This window comes from Corythoichthys intestinalis, chromosome 20 (genome assembly GCF_030265065.1).
Source record: "Corythoichthys intestinalis isolate RoL2023-P3 chromosome 20, ASM3026506v1, whole genome shotgun sequence".
NCBI classification, from domain to species: Eukaryota; Metazoa; Chordata; class Actinopteri; order Syngnathiformes; family Syngnathidae; genus Corythoichthys; species Corythoichthys intestinalis.
This window is the reverse complement of record NC_080414.1, coordinates 14972787-14992653: the sequence shown is the minus strand read 5'-3', so window position 1 is coordinate 14992653 and position 19867 is coordinate 14972787. Positions and strand designations below refer to the sequence as shown.

The following is a 19867-nucleotide window of genomic DNA, read 5'->3' as shown; positions in this document are numbered from 1 at the left end:
AAAAAAATACTTATTTTAACCAAATGTCTTTGAAATTTGAAGTTGACGAAAGTTTCACTCGATCGTGATTTTTTTGGGGCGTTAAATGGTTAAAACTAACGTCACCGTTTACTTCCGTATTCCCAAAGTGAAAGTAAAGAACAAGCCAATCAGCTTACTCGCTTCTAATGCTGCGTTAGCAAAAATTGAAATAACTACTAGTTAGGAAAAGTTTCGATTTAGTGAAAGGTAAACAGAAAAAGAGACAAACAAACACTACAAGAGAGTTAATTAGCAATAAGTATATGTAAAAAACGTAGATAAATCAGTGCGTTTATTGAGTAGCATTCAGAAACACGAGGGTATGGTTCTGGATTATTCCATTTCCGAGTATCTTCGAATGCACCACCCCAAATCTAAATTCGAGACTAATGAAAACCAGCTTGAGCTGAAGCTAACTCTCGTAAAACAGTAATTTTAAGACCAAATTCGCTGTTTATGTCCATGTATTATTTGTACAATGTCACTAGTGATTGAAGACACACACGGGTGGCTGTTGGACGCGTGCTCGCTCATCGACCAGGGATACACGAGCTGTTTTCGACGTCGAAGCGAACTTCAGTCGGAAATGGTGGGACGTTTTAAAAAGCAGTACTTCCGGATTTTGAAGAGCTACGGCATTCAGAGTAAAAATAATAATAATCCTGATAATAAAAACCTGGACGTTTCGCAGAATGTAGAAAGGCCACCAAAGGTAACTTTTGAATTTTAAATACGCAAATTTCAATGACTGAATCAAAGTCGAGAAGAACCTTTGCTTAGAGAATAATGTTGATGTTTCATTTATTGACATTGAATGTTACTTTCAGAAGCGAAAGCGCAAGCAAATTGAACTCAACCATGGGGAGATCGATTCCATGGCATTTCACGAGAAGGTAAGCTGGGATAAATCTGCTGGAAGAATTAATGACAGCATCAAAATGTACCACGTTTGTGTCCATGTAGGTCCGATGTGTTATTCTGGAAGGAACCAAATCCCTGGTGGAGTCTGCTACACATCTAGGATACCTTCAAGGAGGTCTGGATGCAGTAAATGACATCCCTCCATGCCATGAGTGCAACCTGGCCAGCTTGTGCGACATGGCCAAAGAACTCCCTTTGGTGGAGGATGAGAACCAGGAGAGCTCCATCCAGTTCCTCAACAATGACACAGACAGCATGTCCCATCTGGACTTGTTCTCCTGCGTGACGGAGAACCCGGCAGAGCATGCGGCGTTGACGATGTTGATGGGGGAAGAGTACGTCATCCCACCACGCGCGGCGTTTCTACTCTCAGATTTCTCCCGGATGCAGCCGCTTCTTCAATGTGAGTTGAAACAAAAGTCCACAAAATGAAGAAAATGATAAATAGTGCTTGTTCATGTAGGTGGACGCAAGTTTGATGTCATCGTTTTGGATCCGCCGTGGGAGAACAAGTCTGTAAAGAGAAGTCGCAGGTATGCTTTGTGCACAAAATCTTCTGCGAAAGAAAAAAAGTTAATTTCATCAGTGATCTTTTTTTAGGTACAATTCTTTGCCATCATCACAACTGAAAAGACTCCCCATACCCAACTTGGCGTCCCCTGACAGTTTAGTAGTCACCTGGGTGACCAACCGGCCAAGCCACTTGCGCTTCGTCCGTGATGAACTCTACCCGCATTGGGGGGTGGAGCCTGTGGCCCAGTGGTTCTGGGTTAAGGTAGGTGCTTAACATCTAAAATTTTAGCTCACGTTTTGATGTATTCCCCATTCCTCCTGTAGATTACCACAGATGGCCATTTTGTGTTCCCGCTGGATTCGCCGCACAAAAAGCCATACGAGGTGATGGTCCTGGGCCGATATCGCAGCGACGCTCAGACCAGGTGACTTTATTTGTGCCATAAATGTAATAAAATAACGCATAAATTCGATGATTTTTGAATCAGTCCCTCAGAAATGTGTGTTGGTGACGTCGCTCCTGTGCAAGATCAACGGCTGATTGTTAGCGTGCCCTCAACGATCCACTCCCACAAACCGTCACTTGCAGGTAAATGTGCACTTTGATTTTTTTTTTTCCATTTAACCTATCCTCAGCTGGATTTTTCAATTCTTTTAAGCTGTTGATACTCTAAGATGGTACTAAATGATAGGAAATTAATAACCGGTGTCAAGAAAGTACAGCGTTAATTGAGATAGAAGTTTATTTGTTCTTTGAGCAAAGATGGCCGCCAGCTATGCACACCACTTTAAATATAAGGAGCGATTGTTGCACTCTCTAAGAGTTTATCAGTCGTAGACTAGGGATGGCGGCTCATGAACAAACGTCCATGCGCTGCCACCTTCCGACTTCAAATGGATTGGACATGTATCGCCATTATTGGGAGCCAATGATTCAAGCCATGTCTGACCAAGCCATAATGGAATTACAGGGTGTCCATAAAGTCTCTTTACCATTTAAAATAATATTAAAAATGCAATTGATTACATATTTTATTCAGATATTTTTTCTATTGTATTCAGCGTTTATTGAATTTTTTTTTTTTTTTACCTCTTTTAATAAACTTCTACATGGGCACCATTAGTTGCACGAAGCACATCAAGACGGTACTCGATTTCTTGCCATGTCGCTGTAGCATAGCCTCATCAATTGTGGCAATGGCATCAGTAATCCTTCGCTTAAGGTCAGTAATGTCCCTTAATCTTTGTTCGATACACGATATCGTTAACATAGCCCCATAGAAAGAAGTCATTTCCAGACTGATGGATTGGAAGGGATGGTCCAATTCCTTGGCCGCCACGTTCACCAGATATCACTCCCCTGGACTTCTTGATGTGCTCCTTGCAACTAATGGTGCCCATGTAGAAGTGTATTAAAATACGTTAAAAAAAAACTGAATACAATAGAACAAATCTGAATAAAATATCTAATCAATTGCATTTTTAATAAATTTTTGAAATAGTAAAGAGACTTTATGGACACCCTGTACTTTACATTCAAGTGAGTATGTAGATATTTAAAATTACTTTTAAAAAAAAAAAAAAAAAAAAAAAAAAAAAAAGAATTTTACCAACAAAAAAAAAACAAAAAACAACTTATTAGCTGATAACAGAATCTGTTTCAGGAACCAAAAAATGGTATCGGTGCAACACTAGTTAAAAGTGATACATTTTAATTTTAATGTGTTAAATTTCACAACAAAAAATGCCAGTAGAAGAAGCAAGAAAGCACGTTTTTGTTAGTAAAAATAACTACCGTAAACAAGACCAGCAGGGGAATTTTTAGCCTCCAAAGTAATTGTTTTCAGCTTCGTCAAACACTAGAGGGCACTCTAACAGCATTATTGAGCCCACAATATATGCTTGTGTGATGCTCCACTAATAGATTTGTGATACCCTCTTCTTATCTCGCCGGTAAAATTGACCAATTCAAGTTCTTTTGTAAAATAAAATTGATTAATTTCACATTTATACATTGAAAAAGTTTGAATATGCAATTTCTTTACGTCACAAATGAGTCAATTATGTTCATTTTCACATCAACTGTGAAATTTAATACACAAACTATTGTTATTGTTGTTAAACCAGATCATATTAATGAGATATACTAACAGATATAACTTTCTGTTGGTTTTTTATCTTGACTTTGACTAACTATTTGAAAAATGAACATATTCCCACAGGAATTTTTGCCCTACCTGCCGTTGTGCACCTTTATGACGCAAATACATATACTGTATGTCCAACTCCTAGCCAAGGTCTGAAAGAGGAGAGACTTGACGTCATTTCATTTCCTCTCGTGGGAATGCGATTTATAGTGTGTCGTGTACAGCAAAAGAAACAAAGGATGAAAAAAAAAAATGTTGCTCCATTTAGCTATTGATCCTGATGCGCTTCTGATATGAACGTAGATTAGGATTGTTTTACATGCTGATTGTCATCTTGATAACGTGAGCTAACGCGTATCGATTCGCTAGCTATTAGCCGCCGCTAAAGCAATGATGTCACGGCCTCGCCAGGAAATGGATCGACCCGTTGCGATTCCTCTTGACGTCACTTTTCAAGCCTCCCGTTGCCACTGGGGGGCGCGTTTGCACAATATCCGGGAGGGAGTGTCACTTTTTTTTATGGCCTAAAACAGGCTCCACCCACTGTCATAAGGGGGTTCCTGTCAGTGACGTCTTTGTGCACCATTGGGGATGTCGAGGGGGAAATTCTCAGTTACAGGCACGACGTAGCGTTTCGGCAGATGGTCAAACCTCAGACAAACATGAATAATACTTTCGGACCCCTTTTTGAAAGTATATGACAAGTTGAAATGGCAATTCTGTGGCTTTTCGTGTGTGTATTTGCTCATTGTGTACTGGCGGGGAAGGTGCGATTGTCATCTGAGAGGCTCAAGGTCAGCGCCAGAAACGATGCTGTGAAATGTATCAGGTGGGGGTGGAGTAATAGTTGTGTGAACGCCTGAGTTGTGATGCCAGGCTTAGGGGTTGATTAAAAATGAGTAGGAATTCAAGAAATCTGGAGTAAAATTAAGGCCAAAGAGGGACCAAAAATGTGAAAATATGTACAGTACTTGTCAATTAAACACTAAGCGTTAACTACTAAGGTCGTTAATGTTTGTAATATCATGTTTTTTTGCTCCCGATACGATCCCGATCGTTTTAGTTTGAGTATCTGCCGATCCCGATATTTCCCGATCATCATTTTAGCAATGCATTAAGAAAAAAATGAATAAAACTCGGACGAATATATACATTCAACATACAGTACATAAGTACTGTATTTGTTTATTATGGCAATAAATCCTCAAGATGGTATTTACATTATTAACATTCTTTCTGTGAGAGGGATCCACGGATAGAAAGACTTGTAATTCTTAAAGGATAAATGTGACTTTGTATATTGTGACTAAATATTGCCATCTAGTGTATTTGTTGAGCTTTCAGTAAATGATACTGTAGCCATTTAACTGTTCTGCCCAAATGCATGATGGGAAGTGCAACCATGACTGTGCATAGTGGCACCAATTGATATATCTTCTCTGCGTTGGGAAATAACATAGGGTGTTAAGAAAAAGATCAACTACTTCCTTTCTTCCCCACGTTGCTTCCCACGATATTTCTAATTGTTGAGAGAGGGATTTTAAGGGTTTAGCCAATTAAAAAAAGGCTCCAAAGGCTGCCAAAATTCACTCTACTCATATTACGCTGCCTTTTACCTTTATATATATATATATATATATATATATATATATAAGTAAAACGGCGCCATTGATTGAACGTGACAATGCGTGAGTGGGTCGTGCAGCGCACGCGTTAATTGCGTTAAATATTTTAACGTGATTAATTTTTAAAAAATTAAATACCGCCATTAACGCGATAACTTTGATAGCCCTACTTTAAGCCAAAACTAAAGACTCTGGATGAGTGTAAGACATTTTGTCTGTAACGTTGAATACAATTTGAAAACGATTTAATAATAAAAAAAAAAATAATAATATGTATATATATATATATATATATATTTTTTAAAAAAGGCATGTTCGAATTTTTTTTGCCGATTCCGATACTTTCAAAATAACGTGATCGGCCTGATCGATCGGCATCCCGATCGATCGGGACATCTTTATTAACTACCATTGATGAGTGTAATCGTTGATTAAGTTTGAAACATCATTTTCTAATGTTGTAATGTTTTAAAATTTCTAACTTCAGTAACACTTTATTTGACAGTGGGTTCATAAGGCTGTCGTAAGACCGTCATATTTATAAAATGACACTGTCATGAGCATTAATGAATGCTTATGACAGATGTCATTAAGTGTCATCCGGCATATTACGTCACTAACTCCATTTAAGTGCAGTCTAGTCCGCATCTTTTGCATCCATTCAAAAGTAGCGTAATTTGGCCAATGACACTTAATGACATCTCTCATAAGGATTCATTAATGCTCATGACAGTGTCATGTCATAATTATGACGCTCTGATGACAGTCTTATGAACCCACTGTCAAATAGTGTTAACTAAGTTTCTAATCATATAATTTAAAAGGAAATGGATGCATGATCATTTTCAAACTTTAAAAAAATGTTAAATTTTTTTTTTTGCCTAGGGAAAGAAATGAAACATGATCGAATTAGTTTTATTTATTCCAAAAAAGGAAATGTTTTGAAATTAATTTTACATATCATTTGTTTATCATAATTATTATATTATAATTTGATTATTTATGTTTATTATTATTCTGTTACTGCCGCCCTCACAGTTAAAATATAATTGACGTCTGTTACCGCCAATGGCAGCCCATGAATTAACAGCAAACGTAGGTGAGGGTCTGATGCTGCTTCAATGTTATTTTCAAGCTTGAAAACAGTTTTACTCATGCACAATTGCCAGCAGATGGCAGCCATGCCCCATTTTCAGTTAGTGAATCCTCTTGAAATTTCTTGGAAAAATGGCTGCATTTTGACAAAACCAATCTTTGTTGTACTGCTAATTACAAAAGAACAAAAAAGGTAGATTTATACTTTTTTTCATGGTGAAAGAACACAGTCCATTCTTTCATTTGGAATGTACAGTATAGCAAAAAATAAATAAAGTAATGAACAGACACTGCTGAAGTTCCCTAATCCCATGCGGCCATCCACTGATGACGCACGTCTCCTCCACAGAGGTGTTGAAGCCGTACATCAAAGGGGACGCCAAATGCCTGGAGCTGTTCGCCCGAAGCCTCCAACCGGGTTGGACCAGCTGGGGCAACGAGGTCCTCCGCTTTCAACACAGCAGCTACTTCACGCTAACGCCCGCTAGCCAACACGCATGACTGGAAGAAGTGAGTGAGGACTCGCAAGTGAAACACGACATTTATTTTATAGAATAAAAGTTCTCCAAATGTTCTCTGCTGTTTGTTTCCCTTTTTTAGACTCAATCATTTTTTATTTGAACTACAACGCACTGCAAGTATTTGTCATGAATTTCGGTTCATGGTAATATTTCCAAGACCCACAACAAGTGTTTATCTCCTTCACTTTCCCTATTCATCGCAGTCTATTGTCCCCATAAGTGGATGAAGGTCAAAAACCTCCGCTGTGACGCAAACAGTCGGACGGCGGCCAAAGACTGCGTTGATGGAAAAAATATTTGAAGGTGGAGAGGCAGGCTGCTTATGAAGGATGCCGCTGTATTGTCCATGTTCCTACTCCAGTGAGAAGCATTTTTATGAGGAATATTCAAGGCATGACAGACATTCTACTACAAATGAGAACTAAAGCTACTTTATTTGATTCTTTGAATACGTACTTCCTTTGATTCTCACTCGGAAATGAATGTACATCTCTGTGACTAATGCGATTCTATTTGAGGTGTATATTTTGTATAAGCCAGGCGATACAAAGTAAATCCTTCCAGTCAACATGCACTTAAATGTGATTCACTCCAATTATGACACAATTCACTCCCCGATTAAACATGATACAATATATTTATTTCGATACAATAACGCAATTTACATCAGTTGAAGTGCATGACTATAGACATGTATTTCTGTAACAGAAAAATCATTTTTCACTTCAGTGATTAACGTTATTGTGCAGTGAATTTTACTTTTCGATGCGAAAATGTTCACGTATTAACTTGATAAATTTCTGATACTGTGGTAAGTTTCATAATTTAACGTGATAAAGTCCGCATTTTAATGCAGTACATTTCATCTTGTAATGTTATAAATTTAGTTTTACCCCGCCTACTGTCCGGAGTTAGCTGGGATAGGCTCCAGCACCCCCGCGACCCTCGTGCGGAAAAGTGGGATGGAAAATGAATGAATGAATGTAGTAGCACTTTTAATAGGAAACGTTTGACAAATCGAAATAATTCCTTTCAGTCAGGTCTTAAATCTCTTGATTTATGGTAATAATAATAATAATAATAGTTGTGTTACAGCAGATTGCGTAGCTTGTAACCTGAATGTACAGTGATGCAAATAACTATTTAGTCAACCACCAATTGTGCAAGTTCTCCAATTGAAAAGATTAGAGAGGCCTGTAATTGTCAACATGGGTAAACCTCAACCATGAGAGACAGAATGTGGGAAAAAAAAACAGAAAATCACATTGTTTGATGTTTAAAGAATTTATTTCCAAATTAAGAGTGGAAAATAAGTATTTGGTCACCTACAAACAAGCAAGATTTCTGGGTGTCAAAGAGGTCTAACTTCTTCTACGAGGTCTAACGAGGGTCCACTCCTTACCAGTATTAATGGCACCTGTTTTAACTCATTATCGGTATAAAAGACACCTGTCCACAACCTCAGTCACTCACACTTCTAACTCCACTATGGCCAAGACCAAAGAGCTGTCGAAGAACACCAGAGACAAAATTGTAGACCTGCGCCAGGCTGGGAAGACTGAATCTGCAATAGGTAAAACGCTTGGTGTAAAGAAACCAACTGTGGGAGCAAATATTAGAAAATGGAAGACATACAAGACCACTGATAAGCCCCCTCGATCTGAGGCTCCAAGCAAGATCTCACCCCGTGTTGTCAAAATGAAAACAAGAACGGTGAGCAAAAATCACAGAACCACACGAGGGGACCGAGTGAATGACCTACACAGAGCTGGGACCACAGTAACAAAGGCAGTAACGCAATGCGCCGCCAGGGACTCAAATCCTGCACTGCCAGACGCGTCCCCCTTCTGAAGAAAGTATACATCCAAGCCCGTCTGCTGTTCGCTAGAGAGCATTTGGATGATCCAGAAGAGACATCAATAAGTGTAAAGCCCATGGCACTGTGGCTAACCTGCCTAGCCCATGGCACTGTGGCTAACCTGCCTAGATGTGGACGGAAAAGAAAAGTTGAAGAGAGATTTCAACCAAAGATTGTGCATATGGTTGATAAAGAACCTCGACTAACATCCAAACAAGTTCAAGCTGTCCTGCAATCCGAGAGTACAACAGTGTCAACCCGTACTATCCGTCAGCGTCTGAATGAAAAGGGACTCTATGGTAGGATACCCAGGAAGACCCCACTTCTGACCCAGAGACATAAAAAAGCATGGCTGGAGTTCGCCAAAAGTTACTTGAGAAAGCCAAAAACGTTTTGGAAGAATGTTCTCTGGTCAGATGAGACAAAAGTAGAGCTTTTTGGGAAAAGGCATCAACATAGAGTTTACAGGAAAAAAAAACAAGGCCTTCAAAGAAAAGAACACGATTCCCACAGTCAAACATGGCGGTGGTTCCCTGATGTTTTGCTGCCTCTGGCACTGGACTGCTTGACTGTGTGCATGGCATTATGAAGTCTGAAGACTACCAACAACATTTTCAGCATAATGTAGGGCTCAGTGTTAGAAAGCTGGCAGAGGTCATTGGTGTTCCGGGTAGGACAATGACCCACAACACACTTCAAAAAGCACTAGAAAATGGTTTGACAGAAAGCACTGGAGATGTCTAAAGTGGCCAGCAATGAGGCCAGACCTGAATCCCATAGAACACTTGTGGAGAGATCTGAAAATGGCAGTTTGGAGAAGGCACCTTTCAAATCTCAGAGACCTGGAACAGTTGGCCAAAGAAAAATTGGTCTAAAATTCCAGCAGAGCATTGTAAGAAACTCATTGATTGATACCGGAAGCGGTTGTTCGCAGTTGTCTAAAGGTTGTGCTACCAAGTATTAGGCTGAGGGTGCCGATACTTTTGTCCGGCCCATTTTTGCAGTTTTGTCTAAATTAATAATGATTTAATTTTTTTTTCATTCTCTTTTTTGTGCAAAATAAATGAAGGTATTACTACCAAAGCATTTGTAATTACGATCATTTTCTGGGAGAAATTGAGCATTATCTCACAGAATTACAGGGGTGCCAATACTTTTGACCAGCACTGTACATTCACTTTGAAGGCAACATGCATATTGGGCCAAAACCAATTATGAAAAACCGATGTTGGTATTATTCGATATAATTTTAAAATGCTTTTATCAGCCGATATTATCGGCTACCCGATCATATGGAACTACTCTCTTTCTCTCGCTAGTCTCTACATATGCATATATATATTCTTTTTGTTCAAAATGTCGACGATACTGATGTAATCTTTTATGCTTGTGTTATCCACTAGGGGGCATATTTAAATTCATTATATTCCTCCATTCATTGCTTTTCTATGGCATTTTGTCTTCAATGACTTCATCCCTACGCGTTCGCACGCAATTTTGGAGTGAACTGACATTTCATTTTTTCTTTCTTTCTACTCGTGACTCCTTTTTGTTGCTCCTTTAAAAGGCTTTTTACATTTCAGGATGATGTCAGCGCGGTCATTTTCCCGGCGCCAGAGGAAGATGAAGCACCGCCCTCCCCATCTTCCACCCTCCACCAGCTTCCCAACGGCTCGCCTTTTAGGTGATGTTTGATTTTCCCTCAGACTTTTCATGATGACACATTGACATGAGTGAGTTAGTCCATGTAATGGTAGCGCTACCGCACTATGTGGATGGGAAGCGCTAAAAGCAACAGCTCAGCCCACATCCCGGGGCTGCTAATTGACCCACCGTTCAATCAATTGTCTCATTAAATATGTAATTGCCTGGAGGTGAACCACACAAAGACTCACAAAACACAATTAGCGATTAGATAAAGAGATGAAAACACATCCAACTTCTCAAAAGACTTTGGCTAGCCTGTGTCAAAAGTTAACGGTAAAGTCAACTGAATCTGCCAACCTTCGGAAAAAATGAGAGTTCATTTTCATTCCCTTTTTTCTTCCTCCTTGAGGGAGGCTAAAGTGTTATAAAACATTAAAATGATCAATTCAAGGCACTGTGGCGTCATCGGACCGTTTGACGTGCTGTTTTCTGAGTGGGGAGGTATCAACGGCTTCAAAGAAACTTCCGCACGCTCTCCGAGGATTCATTCGGTGCACAATCAAAGCAAAGAGTTTTTAAAATGTATTTTTCAAGAGTGCGTGCTCATGTAATTCTGATTCAACACTGTGCTGCACACTTTGATGAAATGTTTGGAAAAGGGACAGCACATATCTGTGTCGTTAGAAAAGATGCATATTGGTGTGATGAATATTCAGCCTTAACACAATCTTAAAGGGATCCAGGGATAGAAAGACCTCTAGTTCTTAAAAGATAACGCTATTATGAGTTAAAATAATTTGAAGCAACATAAACATGTTATCTGTTCAACCCTTTCAATTTAAACCTGAGAACAACATTAATGAGCTTGACAGCACGGTCGATATTTCACAAAACGAGCAGAAAAAGCTAAATGAACAGGAAAGACAGGATGAGACGAGACGAGCTACACATGCAAAACGTCCTATAAGAGGCGAATTTGACATCCAAAGTACAACCGCTTTTACTCTAGGTTTTTTTGTTTAGATGCATACAGACAGAACATACTAAAGATACCTTAAGAAAATATTTAGTAATACATGTATCAAATAAGGGTGGTTTAAATATGCTGCGTGACGAATGTGGTGAACAGATCAACAATCTGCTTTAAAGCTACCACAAGAAAACACAATGCTTAAAAGTATGAGAGGGAAACACATGCAAAAAGTATTTTGAGGCAATGATAGGGTAATAAAACACTCAATAAAAACACAAATGTAAGTACTCGCCGCTTTTAACCAATGAGCGCATGTGTTGGACGTCTCGCCACGTAGAAGGAATTGCAGTAACCCGGCAGTATTTGTCGAGTGACAGTGACAATCTACGTCATCTCCCTGAGCGTCCATTGCGCGCTGAAAACATCAGGTCAAAGCATCTACTAAATATTATAAATTTTTAAATCAATGGCAATATTTCATGTGTTTCTAATAACATGTTTTAGTAAAAGAGAACAATTGTGGCGTATTAGAGCTTAGAAGTAAGTCCGAGGTTCCCTTTAACTGTTTTAGATGGTACAATATAATGCTTAACGGTTTCGGTTATTGACTCTTTGGCTGCATTGACAAGGATAAAGGTCCAAATAACTTTAATTGACTTCAAATTGATAAACTAATTTCAATTCTTCACAGAAGGATAAAAATAGCCACATGATTAGACTTTTATCATTGTCAAAGGCAGTGAAAGAGTTGATGTTCATTTTGGTAAAATGTAATGGCTTATAATAAGGAGCATTTTCTTACGTTACATGACTTCATCCTACAATACGTTTCTGTGCAGTTTGCTTTACTTCGGTACTGTATGCTACGTTGTGAGCATTATGTTGAGTTGTGTTACAATGTACTGCTTCATGTTAGATCACATCTCGTTATATTGCAGGCTTGAGACCCTTTATGTTAAAGTCTGTTATGTATCGGCACAAGGGGCGTTACCATGGGGGGGCAGGGGTGGGCAGTGCCCACCCACGGACACGCTCTGCCCACCCAAAGAAAACTGGATGTAGTAGTAATGGCAGTCTGGGCAACGTGTATAGTATCCCATTCATATAGTACTGATGTTTTCGAAGTTTTAACCTTTGGGTTGTTACCTCCTCTCTCACCTTAAAAAAAAAAAAAAAAAAAAAAAAAAAGAAAAAAAAAAAAAGAAATGTAGAATGAATGAAAGAAATGAAATGAAATTAAATTAATTTTGTTCCTAGGGGGCGCTACACACATTTACGCATATATATATATATTTTCACATTTTATCAAAGTTTTGACCAGTGTTCACCTGGCTGTTGAGTTTGGTGAGTTTTGAAGCATTCTGAGGGGGTCAAAGTAGGGCTCAAAGCGTTGGCGGGACAATGAATGACTGCTAGGGGGCGCTACATAGTGTATTTGGAATTTGTCTTCACACGGTATCAAAGATTGCACCTGTCTTGACCTGCTTGCTGATTTTGGTGCATTTTGAAGCATTCTTCGTCGTCGTCGTGGTTGCATTGCTATATGTTAACGTTGAAATAGCAATGCATTAAGAAAAAAATGAATAAAACTTGGACGAATATATACATTCAACATACAGTACATAAGTACTGTATTTGTTTATTATGACAATAAATCTTCAAGATGGTATTTACATTATTAACATTCTTTCTGTGAGAGAGATACATGGATAGAAAGACTTGTAATTCTTAAAGGATAAATGAGACTTTGTATATTGTGACTAAATATTGCCATCTAGTGTATTTGTTGAGCTTTCAGTAAATGATACTGTAGCCATTTAACTTCTGCCCAAATGCATGATGGGAAGTGCAACCATGACTGTGCGTAGTGATACCGATTGATATATCTTCTCTGCGTTGGGAAATAACATAGGGTGTTAAGAAAAAGATCAATTACTACCTTTCATCCCCTCATTGCTACCCATGATATTTGTAATCGTAGGGAGAGGGATTGTAAGGTTTTAGCCAATTAAAAGAAGGCTCCAAAGGCTGCCAAAATTCACTCTACTCATTTTACGCTTCCTTATAGCTCTATATATATAGGTAAAACGGCGCCATTACAGATTGAACGCGACAATGCGTGAGTGGGTCGTGCAGCGCATGCGTTAATTGCATCAAATATTTTAACGTGATAAATTTGATAACCCTACCTTAAGCATAAACTAAAGACTCTGGAGGAGTGTAACATATTATGTCTGTAAAGTTAAATACAATTAGAAAACGATTTAATAAAAAAAAAATATATATATTAAAAAAAGGCATGTCCGATATTTTTTTGCCGATTCCGATACTTTGAAAATGACGTGATCGGACCCGATCGATCGGGATGATCGATCGGGACATCTCTAGTCATAAGGTTATGTCGTGATATGTTACGTCGTGATACGTTACCTTTAGATTCGTTACTTTGTGAAGCGTTAGTTGTTATGTTTTATATTATATTGTAACACGTAATGTTGCGACATAACAAAATGGCATATCTCGTTGCAGTTCACTTCATTGCAGTATGTTACTGGTGGTCCTTTACGTTGCGATACAATAAATTGCGATGTTTCATTGCGATACGTTACTTTGCGATATATTACAATGTGATATGTTACGTTGCAATATGCTATGTTAGAGTGCGTTATGATACAACATGTTGTGTTTCATGTTTACGTTGCAAATCGCTTCATTATGATGCACCATTTTACAATGCACTGGTTACTTCATTATGGATTTTTGTTGGTAGTGTTATGTCACTCTGCATTTTGTTACATTACATTACAGTGCATTCATTTGTGGTGCTGTCTGCTTCCTCTGAAGTAGTACAGTAGCTTAGACCAACTACCGAATCCTAAAGTCGAACAACTACACACCAACCAAAGTGAACTTGTCTGTCGACTTGTTAACTATACTTCGGGTAGTTCTTATTGGCATGCATAGCCGGCCAAGCGTAACTTCAGCCGACGGACGTCTGCATCCATATTCATCCGACTCATTGTCACTCATGTCCAAGTGTGTCGGCCTGCCAGTCAGCGGCGTCGTGTCAGCGAGTCTATGAGAAGGTTAAAAATAAGTCAGTTTAAGCATCCGGACAAGAACTATGAATCCCAAATCAGAGACAAAACCAGAAAAGACTGACAGTTAGATGGCAGCCTGCGGGGAAATAGAAGTTTTTTGCAATTTAATAAATGTAATAATGACTTCCCTGCTGAATTTTTTTGAATGGTCCATTTTCATCAGGCAAAGATAAGATGGAACGTCGTCTCGAGCGTTTTTTTATTACTGATTTTATTACTTGTCCGCACAATAGTAGCCTCTCTGTATCCTACTTTCGAGTTGACGGGGGGCACCCGGCTGTTTGACGTGCGTCACGGCGGTTGCGGGGACACCGCACCCCCGTAGGTCTGATCTGGCATCATCACAGGAATACCGTTGGGCCGCCTCCCTCCTGCCGACTCGCAAAGGTCATCTTTTCAGGATTATTCAATAAACATGGCTGTGGAATGGATGCTATGCTTACATGATCGACATCAATGGCAGCTAATGAGTTAATCCTCCCTTCCATATAAAATGTGCTTCTTAACAAAAAACGCACAAAACAATTTCTGTCTTTTTGTCCCTTTGGACGTGATTGTTCCCAACAATCAAAGTTAATAGCTGGAGTGTCGCACTTAACTGGAGATATTCATTTTCAAGCGCTTTACCAAAATGAAGTGTGATGCCAAAAAGGGGAAAAAAGTCACATCATCACAGATGAAAGAAGCTCTTTGATTCGCAAACAATTGACTCGGACAAACATGAAATATTCATTGGAACACGCAGCTAACAAGTCATAAAGTCTTAATGAAAAAGTTGCCCGTAAATGTGAACGCTTTGTACAAATACCGTATAAAAAGGAGTTTATGACTTCAGGCGTTTGGACCAAACACCTGGATAGCAGATATAATGAGATGATCACATTTTTATATTATAGCGGGCTGTTTGTAATAAGTAAAATCAACATTTGGAAAGTGTCTTATTGTAAACTCTGTGTGGGGCCCTCACAGGAAATTGCAACCAAAGATAGTCTGTGTAAACAAAATTATGGGTTAGCAGTCAATTGAGTGATACAAATATGGCTTAAAAAATTTAATTACTGAGAAGAAAAAACAAGTACTTATTTTAGTTTAATTTGTGTAGATGGCACAAGAATCAAGATTGAATCAAATTTACAATTTGAAATTTAATAAGCATACTCTGAGAAACAATATAAATCATTTTGGACTCTAAAGTAATGGAAATAATTTGACAGTTTTGTTAATATATACCGTAGTTTTCGGACTATAGGCCACTACTTTTCTCCTTTTTTGAATCCTGCAGCTTATAGTCCTGTGCAGCTTATTGCATTAGCATTCATTGATGCTCATGACAGTGTCATGTTATAATTATGATTGTCTAATGACAGTCTTATGGTGCCACTGTCAAATAAAGTGTTACCAAATACCATAACTAGCAATTAATGAAACAACTGGAACGGTAACTGAATAAATTAGCACAGAACATGAATTTTGATTGTTATTTATATCTGTAGCGCTGCAATACATGCTAGGGGGCATGTTAGACATCAACAGTGTTGTTGACAGCAGGTTGCAGATGAGGTTGACTGTCTCCCCCAAGGGAGCAGTGATGGCCACCTGAAGCTTCTTGAAGCAATGAACAGGCATGAAAATCTCTCACCTTTTGGCGAAATTCGCCGTTTTGAATTAAAAAAGGGCGACCTACGTGAACTGCGTAGATCCGAGGAGAAATTCTTTTTGGGAGGAGGGGGGGGGGGGTCAGGAGGTTGTATTTAATTATTATTATTATCATCATGTGATTAACTTAGTACGTAAACTGAGCACTTAAGAACACAGTCAGCAAATCCTTCTAGATGCTTCGCTAACGAGAACCAATCATCGGCCCAAGCTGCGTTCCATGATTCCAAACGCGCGCACTCCTTACGCGTGTACATGGAGCGCTCGGAGAGCCTTCGGTTGCATTGCAAAGCTAAAAAGCAGGCCTTATCCACATCGGGGCAGACCAGAGCGCAGCATACACACTTGCCTGTATTTGCCAGCAGATTGAATTTGGTGAGTAATGGTTTCAATCGTTTTCACGTTTTGCGATATAAAAAAGTTAATGCCATTCGTTGCAGCTTGCATTGAACACTGCCAGAGCTAGCCAAATCTCCCATGAAAAAAAATAGCTCCCGTTAAATTGGCGTCAAGCTTGTGTATTTAGCGGTAATATAAACGAAGAAACACACTGTTGAGTCAAATTAAGCGGCATTCTCTCGGATGGAGGGGGCGCCTCACATCGCTCCCGTCGTCCGCCGGAGACGCGTTATTTTCGGCTTGGATTTGAGCTGACGGCCGGTGTCGGCACAACAGCGGCCCGACGAGTGGTGGGAATGAGTCCTGCTTCTTAAAGCTTTTCAGAAATACAGGGATCCCTCGTTTTTCGCGGGTAATGGGGACCAGAACCCGCCGCAATAAGTGAAAACCGCGAAGTAGCGCCCCAAACACCCCCCCCCCACCCCCCATTTTTTTGTGCGTGTTCAATGCATTTATTCAGATTTTACATTGGAAAAAAGATACATATATATAAGACATGTTTTTTCACTTTTTTCACCAAAGTATCATTTATAAATGGTTTTCAAGCACTTCAAAATGTAAGAATTATGATAAGTTTTAAACATGTTACTGCCCCACCGAATTATTTTTAAACAAGAATAAAGTAGTTAGAAAATGCTTGGCTTTATTAAAAGCTTCATAGTGAGTCTACTCAAACCCTCTCAGGCTTTGGTAAACGGTGATTGGCACATGTGCAAAGTTTTTCTTTTTATATACTGGACTGTCTCAGAAAATTAGAATACACAATATTCTAATTTTCTGAGACAGTCCTGTATATTGTTCTATGTAAAGGACGTCAGCCAAGGTCGGCCCCCCACATTTTTACCACGCCAAATCTGGTCCCCTTTGCAAAAAGTTTGGACACCCCTGCTTTAAATGGTGGATTAATGTACAGGACTGTCTCAGAAAATTAGAATATTGTGTATTCTAATTTTCTGAGACAGTCCAGTATATTTTTTTGTTTGAAGCAACTTATTTGATTGAATAATAAAGGCACAAATGTCCTAGCCAAAATGTGGCCCAAACGCAAAACATTACTTAAATGGAAAAATTTGTTTCAATCAAGAAAAATAGTTTTCAAATGCTTTTTTTGTCTCAAATTTATTATTGCAATCAAAAACTTTTTTTTTTATTGAAGCTACTTTTTGGGATTAAAAGTATATACTGTATTTTGATTGAAGCAACTTTGTTTTTGATAGAAGTAACTTTGTTTTTTGATTGAATAATAAAAACGCAAATCTAACTCCATCGTTACTGAGTGAGAAAGAAATTAAGAAAGCTTTAAAACTAAAAGCCACCGGGGAGTCTGTTTGTTTTTTTAAATATTTATATTTCATTACATAGACATGCGTCGTAGGGAAGGGAGATTGAGGGATAAAAAAAGGAGTTAGATGAGGCTGCTAAAGGCAGTGGATACCTCATCAGCTGGGTGAATAGCAGACCTGGTAAGAACAAGTTTGCAAGGATAGTCGGGTATTAAATCCAATTATAAACACAATTACAATGTTATTTTTTTTATAAGATTTCTATGTCATTGCTTTATTAATCATTAGGTGCTAGAGTTGTTAAGTATGGATAATAATGAAATAATAGTTTTAAGAAAACTGTGCTGTTGGTGGCTCAGTGACCATCTGATGTGGTTTGTTCTCAGATGAACAAGTTGAGGAAGGAAGTTTTGATGCAGAGGTTGAAGGAAGAAAAGAGGCAGACTGACTGAGTCACAGCCAGAAAGTGTTGATGACTATTCACTGTTGCCCCCTCCCAATTAAAGTATGTCACAGTCGCAGCCAATTATTATCTAAAGCTGGTTAAAATTGAAGTTATGTTGTTTTAAGGTGTATTAAATACTTGTTCATGTGCCCCTTTTGATCTACGAGCACCGACCCCTCCACCGGTCTCTGCATGGCCCTGCTGAAACACAGTGTGGGTCGACAGAGCTCAATATTTTGTTGGGGTGTACAATACAGTGTACTGGAACATATTTCCTCCACACCCTTCTCACCTTTTTAACCCCTGACCCATTTTCATGCCTGAATGAAGCTTTGCAGCCAATTGGTTCAAAGCTTCATGGTGGTTCATTTGGTCTTATGAGAGTCATATGATACCCTGTCAAATAAAGTGTTACTGGTTAATATCTTTTGGTGTAAATATCCCATAATACAGTGAGGGAAGCTACGGCTTATAGTCCAGTGCGGCCTATCTATGAACAAATTATGTTTTTATGTCAAATTTGGTGGGTGACAGCTTATAGTCTGGTGCACCTTATAGTGCAAAACTTATTTTGATGAATTAATAATTAAGTGAAATTTAAGCATTGTTATTAGGGCTGTCAAAAGTATCGCGTTAATGGGCGTTAGTTAATTTTTTAAATTAATCACGTTAAAATATTTGACGCATTTAACGCACATGCCCCGCTCAAACAGATTAAAATGACAGCAAAGTGTTAGCAAAGAGCAAAGAGCTACTAATTTATTTTTTGATTGAAAATTTTACAAACTTTATGAAAACGAAAACATTAAGGGGGGTTTTCTTATAAAATTTCTATAACTTGTACTAACATTTATCTTTTAAGAACTACAAGTCTTTCTATCCATGGATCGCTTTAACAGAATGTTAATAATGTTAATGCCATCTTGTTGATTTATTGTTATAATAAACAAATACAGTACTTATGTACAGTATGTTGAATGCATATATCCGTCTTGTGTCTTATCTTTCCATTCCAACAATAATTTACAGAAAAATATGGCATATTTTATAGATGGTTTGAATTGCGATTAATTACGATTGATTAATTTTTAAGCTGTGATTAACTCAATTAAAAATTTTAATCGTTTGACAGCCCTAATTATTACCTGTTTGAGGTCGACGATGTGCTCACGTTTTACGCTATGACTTTCAGTATGTATAGCTTTAAAAGGGGCGGGGCCTGAGCCTTGTTTGTCAGTGAAAGTGTGTGCTAACTATAGCTAACCATTTTCTATGCTGGCGATAGCTTTAGCTGTCATGTCTTTATTATGTGTTTCTTAAAATGTTGACTATGTAGGCTGTGGTGCTTCTTCACCCCAATTTTTTTGACCTTCCCAAGTGTTGTTGACTTTTTGTAATGGAAATATTGGAGTTAGTCGTTTTCTTTGTCGCAAACTAGCTAGCATGTAACTCTTTTTCTTTTTTTTTTTTTTGCGACACTGAAAATCTAACCAATCGACAGCTCTTAACTATAAATATATTGGCCGAAAGTTAAAACCAAATTTTAGAAAACGGAGGTTGAAAACAGAAACTAATTAGTATACAGAATATTTATGATATAGAAAAACATAATTAAGGCAATTTTTTTCAGATTACTTCAATAAAATATGAATTATTATTGCT

At 38.4% G+C, this 19867-nt stretch overlaps 2 protein-coding genes across 5 annotated transcripts in view; both read left to right on the top strand.

The window, feature by feature from the left end:
* The first annotated feature begins 188 nt into the window (after window positions 1–188).
* On the top strand, window positions 189–11234 carry mettl4 (methyltransferase 4, N6-adenosine). 3 transcript variants are annotated; one of them, XM_057825027.1, is made up of 9 exons: window positions 189–341; window positions 510–733; window positions 849–914; window positions 985–1345; window positions 1406–1475; window positions 1543–1717; window positions 1780–1880; window positions 1944–2044; window positions 6672–6877. In XM_057825027.1, exons 2-9 carry the CDS (start codon window positions 608–610, stop codon window positions 6821–6823), a joined length of 1152 nt encoding a protein of 383 aa, XP_057681010.1. In that variant the 5' UTR covers window positions 189–341; window positions 510–607; the 3' UTR covers window positions 6824–6877. The 3 variants fall into 3 exon arrangements, with proteins under 3 accessions (XP_057681010.1, XP_057681009.1, XP_057681008.1); XM_057825026.1 differs by lacking the exon at window positions 189–341 and adding an exon at window positions 10285–11234 and having other exon boundaries at window positions 348–733; window positions 6672–6832; XM_057825025.1 differs by lacking the exon at window positions 189–341 and having other exon boundaries at window positions 348–733.
* A 2553-nt stretch (window positions 11235–13787) lies between these two features.
* The window catches only part of LOC130908994 (tyrosine-protein kinase Yes-like), an 82861-nt gene continuing 76781 nt past the window's right edge, over window positions 13788–19867 (top strand). Inside the window, exon 1 of one of the 2 annotated variants that reach the window (XM_057825023.1) lies at window positions 13788–14809. The gene's annotated coding sequence lies outside the window, so the exon portion shown is untranslated. The remainder of the gene's footprint in view (window positions 14810–19867) is intronic. The other variant, XM_057825020.1, reaches the window with a different exon arrangement.